A 12,608-nucleotide genomic window follows, 5' to 3' on the forward strand; every position below is an offset into this window, starting at 1 on the left:
ACATAGAGGTAGAAATGTTTCAAAGAACAAATGAATAAGAGGGTGAGAGAAGGCAGGGTAGTCATGGTAGGTAGAAGAGTGATAGAAAGCAGACAGGAGACAATGTAATGTAATGAAAAGAGTATTGACTCTAGAATCAGAGGTGCTAGATTCAAATCCTGCCTATGTGACCATAGACCTATATCTCTTAATGCCTTGGAGGTTGTTAGAGGTTACCTTACTTTCCTCATCTGTAAAATGAGGGTATCAGACTAGATGGCCTTCTGGGGTCCCTTCCAGTTCAAAGTCCATGATCCTATGACCTAGGTTCAGATTCTATATCTGTTGATTACTACCTTAATGCCAAGTCAGTAAACTTCCCTGTGACCTGGTTTTGTCATCTATAAAGTGACAGGTTTGGACTAGATGGACCCAAAGGCCCCTTCTAACTGTATACCAATGTTCCTATAAGGTCAGTGCTAGATGAGAAGAAGAGAGTAGATAAGCAGGTAGGTAATAGAGAAAATGTGATTACAGAAGAGCAAATGGACAGTGATTTTATAGCTATATATAATAATGATGATGCTGATGATGCCAATCAGAATGTATACAGTGCTTTATGGTTTGCAAAATTATATATATATATATACATATATATAAATCTCTGGGGGGAAGCTAGGTAGCACAGTGGATAGAGTGCCAGGCCTGTAGTCAGGAAGACTCATCTTCCTGAGTTCACCTTTGGCCTCAGATACTTACTAGTTGTGTGATCTTGGGCAAGTCATTTAACCCTGTTTGCTTCCATTTCCTTACCTGTAAAAATAAGCTAGAGAAGGAAATGGCAAACCACTCCAGTGTCTTTGCCAAGAAAACCCCAAATGGGATCATGAAGAGAGGGACACAACTGAAACAACTCAATAGAAACAATATATAACATCTTATTTGATCTTTATAACAAGTCCTTCAGGTGTGTGCCATTATCTCCATTTTTACAGATGGGGAGATTGGTATGTACACAAATCAAGAAATGGCCAGAAGATAGGGCAGAGGTGGCTTGACTGCTACATGGGCTCACAAGGCCCCTGCTTGGATAGCAAATGAGTTCAGCCACTCTTACTGTAGAACCTTTCCCTGGTCTCCCATTCGCTTACTCTTCAGCCTTTAAATAAGGAGCCACTTAACCCACTCTATTCCCATCTTTCCTTTCCAGGACAAACATGCTGAAGAGGTTCGGAAAAACAAGGAGCTAAAGGAAGAGGCCTCCAGGTAAAGGCCCTGAGGCAAGAAGGAATTTGGACCAGCAGCTCCAGCAGCAGCGGTGGCGGCTTTCCCAGAACTGGGGTTTTGGGGGGGAGGGGGAGGGTAGTGGCCTAGGGAAGTTTCCTCTGCTTTCTTTGTTTGTACATGTAAAGAGTTGACCAGTGAAGCCATCCTATTTGTTTCTGGGGAACAATGATGGGTTGGGAGAGGGGAGAGAGAGACTTGGAAAAAAGAAGGTCAGAGAGGGACCCATAGGGCCCTCACAGCTATTAGACCCAGAGAAGCTCAGAATTGCATCCTCCACACTTTTTTTTCCCATTACTTTGCTGGGCACCAAGCATTGGACCAACAAGTCTTCAGGGTGGGTGGGTGTGGGCAAAAAAGGACTTTGGAAACCGGGGGAATAGGTTAGTGATGAAGTGGAAAGTACCTGGGTGGAGAGGAGAATGGAGGTGTAACCTAAGATCCTCAAACCTTTAAGCTGGCCAGAGGGAGGCATGCTCAGCAAGTGTATTGTTTCCATCCTATGACAGATGGGATGACCCACTGTGTGTGTGGGTGCCATGCTCCACGTCTGTGTGTGTTTTTACCTTCATCTTTTGATCTTCATTACAAATGGAATATTTACTCCATGTCTCTGGTTCTTTTTTCCTGTCCCCAAAAGGCCCAACTGGTAAACTGTGGATGTTCGATGGTCCAGAATGGTTTGCAATGCTCCTTATTTTTGTCCTCAGCAGTGCTTTGACCATGCCAGGAGAGGGAGGGTGGGGAGAACAGGATAAAATCTTGCCAGTGTCATCATCTTATCTTTAGTAGCCATAAGAGTTTACATTATTATTATTGCATTATACTATGCATCTATGAAGTGCTTTCATATCCATTGCCTCGCTGTCTCCTTACAACATCTGTGAAGTCAGTGGGCCAAATACTTTCCCCTTTTACAGATGAGGAAAATGAGGTTCAGAGAGGTTGTGACATGCCCAAGTTTACACAGCTTAGAGGGAGTTGAATTCAGATCTTTGGACCTTAAGTCAGGTCCTTCCCTTACCACATCTGCTGCTACTCCATAAAACTGGAAGATGAGACATTTCTGGCCCTGTCCTTGGCAGTGTCTCGCTTATCCTCTGTGGTTGCTAAGGTGTCATGCTTGAGAGACCAGGAGAGAGATGTCCTCTTGCCCTCAGTGGATGAGCTGGTATTTTAACATAATTCCCAAGGCTCTTTGGAATCTGGGGCTAAGACTAAGGAGACTCTTAGTAAACTGAAATCCCATTTTAATCTGGGGTTAGACTAATAAGGATAGCATAGGGAAGAAGGAAGGGAGCATTAATGGGACATTGGAAAAGAATTCAGCTTATTGGGCCCAGAGTGGAAAACCTGAAGCCAAAGGAGCTTTTTTAGCCTCTTTTCCTGATTTAGAAAGGGCGGGTGTTTTCTCTTTTAGGTCAGTGGTCCTCTGGCTGAGAAAGAAGCCTTAGAGATTCTAGAAGGGAAATCCATCCTTTGAGAACAGTAGGAGTCCCAGGCAGGAACTGGGGGAAAGGGCAGGATGAGTGTGGTATCAGGGGTTCCCTCCCACTTGGGCAGATACTGTGTATTTTTGTATACAGCTTTGCAAATAAACCACCTTGGTACTATGTTCTTTCTCATCTCCCGTGCCCTGACTCAGCTTCCTTTTGTAAGGGGGTGGGAACTGGACACATTTATTAATCTCAACTATATGCCTCAGAGGAAAGGCACAAGTATGAACAAAAACTTCCATGCTATAACACCTGATAATTAGAAAATCTTCTGTAAGTTTTGTGTAAGATCTTGAAACATACTGGGTTCAGTCTTGGGGGCCTCCCCCTACTGAAAACTTTGATAGCTTGTACCCCCTACTCATGGTTTCCCCTGGGAACACAAGAATCTAGTTCATGTTTTTTTCTAAGGGCTCTCAGCTCTTCTGCAAGCATTAAGGCTAATAAAGTTATTAAAATGGTTTAAGACAATAAGGGACCCCAAAAGGACTCATATATGAGCCCTTAACAAAGCAATTGGGGAAATGCCTCCTAGTGAACTCCATTTCCCTTCTCAGAGGTTTATGAGGTTCATGGCCTTATCACATGGTCTCAGACTCAACACCAATTAGTGAAATTGCTAATATGAGTACATCCTGAGACTGAGCCAGCCTCCCATCCAGTGCCTCTCCCTAAGCATCTCATAGGTCAGTGAAGCTCCCCTACTTGGGTACACAACTCTCAACATGGTACCCGTCAACAGGTGAGCTCCCTTCCTCTCATCCATACCTAGCCTCACTCCTGAACTTTCTGCATGGCTCTGGCTGTCTATATTGGCACCTGATCCTCTCCTATGTAACATCTCTAGTCACTCACCTCCCACATGGTCTGCCAACCCAGAAGTTCCTTCTAGTTCTTCCTGTGCATTTACCCTCAGGCTTTCCATCTGTCTTATGTGTGGGTGGCTGTGGCTGGGCAGGGGAGGCGTGGTGGGATGAGAAGGGCTGGCCCAACTCCTATCAGCACATGGCTGCTACATCTGCTGCATAGAAGTGAGGGTTGGCATAGCATCAGTTTATGTTAAGACTACAGAAAAAATGGCAGTCAGAGAGTCTCATAACCTTGGAGTTGGAAGGCATCTCAAAAGCCATCTTGGTCCAACCTACACATGAACAAGAATCCTCTAGTCCAATTAGTCATTCAATTAGCTAGTCAGTCATTCAGCCTTTGCTTGAAGAGATCCAATCACAAGGAGCTCACCATTTCCCAAGGCATCCCATCCTACTTTTAGAGAGGGCCAATAACAGTTCTGGAAGTTTCCCCTCATAGTACACATTACAACTTCACCTGCAACTTCTAATCTTGCTCTCTGGAGCCATACAGAACTGCTCATCTCCCTTTCATATGACAATCCTTCAAATACCTGAAGATAGTTATTGTGTCTTCCCTAAGCTAAATATTCCCAGTTCCCTCAATTAAAAAAAAATAATAATAACATTTAGATAGTGCTTTAAGGTTTGCAAATCACTGTACATCTGTCATCTCATTGGATCCTCATAACAACTCTGTGAGATAGATGCTATAATTATCTCCATTTTATCAACAAGAAAACTGAGACCGACAGGTTAATTGAACTGGCAAGGGTAACACAACTGTTAAGAGTATGAGGCAGAGTTTGAACTCAAGTCTTTCTGAATCCAAGTCCAAAGCTGCCCAAATGTTAATTGACCCTTATATAGCCTTTCACTATGCTAGTTTCCCTTCTCTGGAAGTTTTCCAGTCTATAAATGTCCTTTCCAAAAAGCAGTGCATAGAATTGAACACAATACTCCAGATATGAGATGAGTGGAGTAGAGTATATTAGGGCTATCACCTCCTTATCCCTGAGAGTTGTGGCTCTGTTTCTGCTGACCAGGATCCTATAAACCTTCTTGGCATCTGTCTCACACTATTGACTCACATCAAGCTTGTGGTCTACTAAGACCACGAGATTATTGTTGTGGTTTTTTTTAATATACAAACTGTTGTCTAGCCCCAGTCTACTACTGTATAGACAGAGAAACCTCTAAGAAGAAGCACACATGGCTATGTTCATGGAACATTAAGCAGAAGGAGTAAATGTGCATGTAAATAACAATGTATAAGCAAAGTTTTCACTACGTTAATGTTCCCAGTCCTCAATTCAAAATTCTCAAGAATAAGGTGGATGCTCCTTAGTTAATAAACAATGAATAATAATAACTAGCATCTGTATAGTGCATTACATATATTATTTACTGGGCAACTATGTGGCTCAGTGGATAGAGCACAGGACTTAAGAGTCAGGAAAATCTGAGTTTGAATCCTGCCTCAGGTGTTTACTAGCAATGTAAAGCCTGGGCAAGTCACTTAACCTCTTTCAGCCTTAGTATTCTCATCTGTAAAATGGGAATGACAATATAACCATTGACCTCCCAGGGTTTTTGTGAGAATCTAACAAGTTAACATGTATAAAGTTAACATACATAAAGTGCTTTGCAAGGTTGCATAAATACTAGCTATGATTTAAGCCCACAGCAACCACAGGAGGAAGGTACTATAGATGTTATCATCCCTATTCAATACATGATAAGACTGCAGTCCAGTGGCTTCTCCACAGTGGCACAGCTTGTCAGAAGACATCCCTTTCTTCTATACCTCATACCACATTGGAGATATTAGCACCTCTAAGCAGGTATATATTAAGTCCTGTTATATATTCATCGCTGGATTACTCCAGAGCAAGCTACAGAGAAGTATAAAAAATGATACAAGAAACAGGGAGATGAGGGGAAGAGAAAGTAGTGATGGGCTCTGGGATAGAGGGCAAATTAGGAACTAAACTCACCTTCTCCAATTTCTAAGACAAAGGATTTAGAGCCAGAAGGGACCTTAGAAGCCCTCTTCCTTCCCCTCCCTCATCCTAGTCTACTCAGGACTTGAGGTTTGGAGGACCCCAACCTGAGCTGGAATTAAGAGAACCATCACACTCAGAGCAAGGACACTCGGACCCCACACCCCAACCTTCCTAACAATGATATTTTTCTATTTGGTGATTCAATACCCTCCAGGATCCCTGCTCTACAGGGAAGATCCCCCATCTATCCGAAAGACTCCTGGGCCTTGCCATCTCCCCTGCAGATAAGCCCTCTATATGTGTCATCTCCTCCAGAGTGTGAACTCATGAGAGAAGAAATTATTTTTTCTTTGTTTCCCCAGAGTTGAGCACACTGCTTGGAGCATAATAAAGGCTTACTACTTTTTCATTCATTCCTGATCCTGCGCTAGCAGAAGCAAGGCTAACACACGTGGAGTAAATAAAGCCTTTGTGAAATCAGCGTTGAGAAGAGGTCAGTGCAGACTGGAGTTTGGGAGGTTTCTAGAGGAGGTAAAATTTGAACTGACCTAGAATCAGTCATCCAATAAGCCTTTCTTAAGCACTTACAAGGCTTAGCAAGGAAAACATAAAGAAAAGCAAAAACAGTCCCTGCCCTCAAGGAGCTTCGTTACTGCCGAGTGGGGGGTGGGGAAGCAACCTCTAAATAAACAGATGTTTACAAAACACCCAGTAAAGTGAATGTAGCCTGGGGAGAAAGGTTCCAAGGGCTGCAGGGACCTGGAAACTGGAACCAAGGAAGCTGGCTGCAGGAGGTATTCTTTGTGTTGGGCTTTTTAAAAAAGTCAGGGATGTCAAGAGGAAAAGGTGAGGAGGGTAAGCATACCAGGTTTAGGGGGTGTGTGCAAAGGCATAGAGACTAGAGATGACATATCATATGGGATGAACAACAAGTAGACTAGTATCACTCAACTAGAGAGTGCATGGAGGAGAATCAAGCGGAGAGCTTTAAACGCCAGAGAAGACTTCATGTTGGAATCCAGAGGTAATAAGGAGTCCCTGGCATTTATTGAATTGGGAGGTGAATGATGACGTCTGTTGGGCTTCCCATGGTCATTCTGGCTGCTGTTTGTAAGGAGAGACGAATCCGGAAAATCAATTAGAATACCATTGAAATGGAACAGGTAAGAAGGGATTAGGGCTTAAAGTCTAAGGCAATAGCTGTTTTGAGTAGAGAAAAAAGAAAGCATTTAAGTGATAACATGAAGGTAAGAACAAAAAGATTTGGCAACTGATTGGATATGATTGAGAATGAAGCATCTAGGAGGACTCCAAGGTTGCTGTAAGACTAAGTCAATGAGGGTGATGGGTTTTGGCTCTGAGAACCCCCTTGAATCTTCCCAATTGATCTGGTGTTAGCCTGAGGCCATAAGCCTTCCATTATCACAGTGATTGAATCTCCATTACTCTAAACTTAACCTAGCCCTCAATTGTAGGTTATCTCCAGGTAGCCTTCAGCTACCTCCAACCCTTGATCCTATCAAAATATCTATGACTAAAACTGTAACCTTAAATTAGCCTACCTCGGCAGTTTTCCACCCTTGATCCCATCAAAATCCCATTCTCTTGGTTCCTGGAGTTTGACCTCAGTCCCATCAAGATTCTCCTTAGATTTCCTTTTCCAAGACTACTAGACCACCCCCTAGATCCCTTCCACAGTCTTTCTGTATATAAGATCTATCTTGCCTCCACTTAGGGCTCAGATTCAATCTAGTTCAGCCTCAGTCTGTTAGATTGTTCTGGTCCTCTTATCAATACAAGCATCACAAATGCTTTGGCTCCTTAAGAGTCTACCCAGCATGGCAAGTCTTTAATAAACTTTGTTTTACTTTGGCTGAGAGAAGACTTGAGTCAAATTCATTTGGCAGGACCCAGTGTGTCAGTATTTTGGGGTCCTGAGCACACCTAAACCTCAACATGGTTACCCTTAATAGTAATATGTAAATTGGGAAAGAAGGTAGTGGATAATAAGTTCTCTTTGTGACATGTTGAATTTTGAGATACCTATAGGAAATCAAGTGTGAAATATACAAAAGGCAGTTGGAGATGAAGAAATGGAGCTCAGAAGACCAAGGTTTGATATATAGATCTGGGAATCATTTTCATAGAGATAATAATTAAACCCCACAGAAGCTGAGACCACCAAGGGAGATAAAATAGAAAGAAAAGAGCACTAAGGGCAAGAATTTGTGGGACACCCACAGGTAGAGGAGTAATAAAGATGATGCAACAAAGGAAACTGGTAGGAGAAGAGCCAAGAGAGAGCAGTAACAGGAAAACTCAGAGAATAGAGTATTCAGGAGGAGGAAGTGATCAATGGTCAAGAAGACCAAGAATGTTAAGAAGGATCAGGACTGAAAAAAAGACCACTGGATTTTTTTTTAAAGCAATTGGGGTTAAGTAACTTGCTCAAGGTTACACGGCTAGGTGTTACTGGGTGGGTGCTAAGTGTCTGAGCCTAGATTCCATCCCCAGGTCATCCCAACACTGGGTCCAGTGCTCTTACTTGCTGTGCTACCTGGCCACCCCAAGACCACTGGATTTTACCAAGTAAGAGATGACTGGTAGCTTTGGATAGAGCAGTTTCCATTGAATGGAGAAGTTTGAAGAATGGGAAGAATTTGGGTAGCTGGAGGAGATGAGAGAGGGACAGGCTGGATTTTTGAATTTAGGAGTTATCATTAAGTGTGCCAGGTTGTTAAGTCTGAGAGTAAATGAGCTCATAAAGAAATGAGCATATTTAGGGAGGAGATGTGTAGATCTTGGAAGTTCCTGATTAATGTTAGGAATTTCTTAATCAACCTAATGGTATAATTAGGATAATGCTCATTGTTTGGAGATACTTGAAGGCTTCCTGCCAATAGAAATGCAGACATGTCCATTCGCTCCTTGTTGACAGGAAGAAAGGAACTCCTAAGGAATGGCTAACTGAGGGTCAGCCCAAAGGCCAATGAAAGCAATCTGGTCATACTTTCTTGATCTCTCAGTCTCTAGAACTCTGGGAAAACCAGCCTAGGACCTTGTGCCCAAGAAACCACGGAATAGCAGCATCACTATCCTTCAAGACCATAGGCAGTTTTCTTCATAGTCCTCAATGCCATTATCCATTATCTGTTCTGAATCTTCCTATTAAACTATGAACTCCTCAAGGACAGAATATGAACTCTTTGTCTGCTTTTCTAAATATAAAAAATTGTATCTGTATCCCATAGTGTTTTGAACATTGTAAATGTCTTTTCATTCATTCACTGCATCCTAGGGTATCATATATTAACCCAGTCCCTAAGTATCTAGTCCCTGCCTAGATATATCATCCAAGCACTTCTGCTTGTAATTTACTGCCCACTTTGAATGGTTTGTCTCCTTATTACAGGATCCTAGGACCACAAATTTAGATCCAGGAGAGGCCTTAGAGAATATCTATCTAGCTCCCTGATTTTATGGATAAGAATTCTAAGGCCCAAAGATATGAAATCATTTACTCAAAACAAGCTGTTTTCAGACATTGGCCAGTGATGAGAGTTTTGGGCCAATGAACACCAAGGATGTCCACTATAGAGTGCCTTGCATTCATCGCTTCAAAATGAAATTGTCGGGGGCAGCTAGGTGCCCGGTGAATAGAGCACTGGCCCTGGAGTCAGGAGACCTGAATTCAAATCTAGCCTCAGACACTTAACACTTACTAGCTGTGTGACTTTAGGCAAGTCACTTAACCCCAATTGCCCTGTCTTCCTCCCTCAAAAAAAAAAGCAATAAATAAATAAAAGTTTTAAACATGAAATTGTCCATCTTCACCCAACTGAGCAGCTGTCCTCATGTGGCTTCTGTCTCCCCAAGACCCCCAGCAACAATGTGTCAGGCAGAAATGTCACAGCCTATAGGTTTGATTTCTCTCTTCTGATAAGTTACAGAGAGGCTGAGTCAAGATGGTGGAGTAGAAACAGGACTTCTGCAGCCAGCTTCCACCTCCCCCAATTCATGTAAAAGGGGACTCCAAACAAACTTTGGAGCTACAGAACCCACAAAATGACACAGAGAAGCTAACCTCTGACTGAGGACAGTCCAGCAGCCTGGCAGGAATCAGTCAGCACAGCACTCTGGGAGACTACCCCAGCCCCACAGGAGTCAGAGGTTTTATCCCCAGGGAGGGCCTGACCAACCATGGGCTGCAGGGACTTCAAATCACCAGTAGCTGTGGCGGTTTCCAGAATTATCAACACATAGATTCTAAAGTGAGAGGTCAGTGCAGTGTGGACTTTGGGACCCAGTAGTTGGGAGTGGGTCGGCCTTTGCCCCCGAGGCAAGAAGTGGCTGAGGTGCTGCAGCTGTGCAACTACCCCTTCATGGTAGCTTCAGTTCTTGGCCTGAAGAGTGTAGGGGGACCAAGCAATTAGTCTGAGGGGTAATCGCTCTTGCTTTAACCTGCTTGGATCTGGATTGCAGTCTAGGGTGGAGGTCGTGGGGTATGCAACCAGCTTGCCAGAGCATATGGAGGTTTTAGAGAGGGCACCCAACTAATACCTTCTGCAACTGAGAAAACTCCAGCATTTGGGAAGAAGTTCCCATCTCTGGTGGCAGAGTCCTACTGTGGCAAAAAGCCCAGGGGTCAAGTGACTGAGGGGCAACATGACCAGGCAAAGGAAGCAAAACAAACATAAGACTCCAACATTAGATTCCTATTTTGGGGACAAAAAGGAGCAAAGCATGGAACAGGAGGAAGACAGTGAAGTCAGAACTCCTGCACCAAAAGCTTCAAAGGAAAATATGAGCTGGTTACAGGCCACAGAGGACTTTAAGAAGCAAATAAGAGAAGTGGAGGAAAAATTGGGAAGAGGAATAAGAATTATGCAAGAAAATTATGTAATGAGAGTCAACAGCCTGACTGAGGAAAGTAACACCTTAAAAAATAGACTAACTCAAATGGCAAAAGAGTCTCAAAAAGGCAATGAGGAGAATGCCCTAAAAAGCCGAGTTTGCCAGATGGAAAAAGAATCTCAAAAGCTCACTGAGGAGAATCATTGCTTCAGAATTAGATTGGAGCAAATGGAAGCTAATGACTTTATGAGAAATTAAGTTGCTGTTAAACAGATCCAAAGAAATGAAAGAATAGAAGGCAAGGTGAAATATCTCATGGGAAAAACCACTGACCTGGAAAATAGATCCAGGAGAGATAATTTAAAAAATATTGGGCTACCTGAAAGCCATGATCAAAGAAAGAACCTAGAAATTATCCTCCAAGAAATTCTCAAGGAAAACTGCCCTGATGTTTTAGAACCAGAGGGCAAAATAGAGGTTGAAAGAATCCACCAATAACCTCCTGAAAAAGGTCCCAAAAAGAAAACTCCTAGGAATATTAAACCCAGGTTTCAAAATTCCCAGATCGAGGAGAGAATAAGTAGCCAGGAAGAAACAATTTGATTATTGTGGGAACACAATCAGGATAACAAGGGATCTAGCAGCTTCTACACTGAGGGATCGAAAGGCTTGGAATATGATATTCCAGAGGTCAATGGAGCTGGGATTAAAACCAAGAATCACCTACCCAGCAAAATTGAGTATCATGTTTCAAGGGGAAAATATGGTCATTCAATGAAATAGAGGACTTTCAAGCATTGTTGATGAAAAAAACAGAGTTGAATAGAAAATTCAACATTGAGATAGAAGAAGCAAGAGAAACATGAGAAGGTAAACAGGGGAAAAAAATCATAAGGATCTTATTAAAGTTGAACTATTTACATTCCTACATGGAAAAACAATCATCGTAACTGATGAAATTCTTCTCAGTATAAAAATAGTTGAAGGGAATATATATATGAGGGTATATGGGTATATGAATACATATGTGAATATGTGTATATATGTTTATAGGTATACATAGATAGAGGTCACAGGACCAATTTAATAGGAAGTAATGATACTTAAAAGGTGAAATTAAGAGGTGAGAGAGGAATATAAAAAGAGGAGATGAAGAGAGACAGAATGGGGGTAAACTATCTCATATAGAAGAGGCAAGGGAAAATGGTTACAATGGAGGGGAAGAACAGGAAGGCAAAAGGGAATGAATCAACCTTATTCTCATTGAATTTGGCTCAGGGAGGGAATGATATACACAGTAAATAGGGTATCTCACCCTACAGGAGAGTAGCGGAGGAAGGGGATGAGAGGGGGGATGATAGATGGGAGGACAGGCTGGGGGGGGAGGGAAGTTGGAAGCACCCACTTTTGAAAAGGGACAGGATCAAAGTAGAGAATAGAACAAGTGGGAGGTGAGATAGGAGGGAGGGAAATATAGTTAGTCTTTTACAATATATCTACTATGGCAATGTTTTGCATAGCTACACATGTACAACCTATACTGAATTGCTTATCTTCCCAGTAAGGGTGGGTGACAAGGGAGGAAGGGGAAGAATATGGAATTCAAAGTTTTAAAATCAAATGTTTTAAAATATATAAAATTAATACTATTTTACATGTAATTGGGAAACAAGATATACAGGCACTGGGGCATAGAGATCCACCATGCCCTACTGGAAAAGTTGAAAGGGGTATGGGAGAAGACATGGGAGAGAGCAGATTGGAGGAGGGGATATCCTGTGGGACCACTATTTTGGGGTGGTGGGTAGGGGAAAAATGGGGAAAAAATTTGTAACTCAAAATCTGGTGGAAATGAATGATGTAAACCAGAAGTTAATAAAGCGTTTGGAAAAAAAAAAAGAAAGTTATAACATGCAAGTCAAGAGAGGCCATGTGACAGTCTATATCTCTTAATATTATACTAAACATAAGTTCAGTCTCAGATTCAACAGAATCTAGACAGAGGCCAATCTCCATATTGAATCTCCTCCAGAGACAGCTATCTGACTGCCAACTGTAGAGTGAACCTTCACAAGATTTAATCCTTTAGCTCTTCTACATTCCCATTCCGTTTTCATTGAACGTTCCTATTTACTCAGTAT

General features: G+C 42.3%; 1 protein-coding gene and 1 long non-coding RNA gene across 2 annotated transcripts in view; one reads left to right on the plus strand and one right to left on the minus strand.

Moving 5' to 3' along the window:
• The window catches only part of STMN4 (stathmin 4), a 29,124-nt gene extending 27,258 nt beyond the window's left edge, over nucleotides 1–1,866 (plus strand). Inside the window, exon 6 of the mRNA XM_069071954.1 lies at nucleotides 1,190–1,866. Within this exon, the coding sequence (XP_068928055.1) occupies nucleotides 1,190–1,249 (60 nt within the window). The 3' untranslated portion in view covers nucleotides 1,250–1,866. The remainder of the gene's footprint in view (nucleotides 1–1,189) is intronic.
• The window catches only part of LOC138149087 (uncharacterized), a 62,403-nt gene that overhangs the window by 24,413 nt on the left and 25,382 nt on the right, over nucleotides 1–12,608 (minus strand). The gene's annotated exons all lie outside the window — the stretch shown is intronic.

This window comes from Petaurus breviceps, unplaced genomic scaffold (genome assembly GCF_028583685.1).
Source record: "Petaurus breviceps papuanus isolate PSGF00001 unplaced genomic scaffold, PetGlider_PUasm1.0 90845, whole genome shotgun sequence".
Classification (NCBI taxonomy): domain Eukaryota; kingdom Metazoa; phylum Chordata; class Mammalia; order Diprotodontia; family Petauridae; genus Petaurus; species Petaurus breviceps.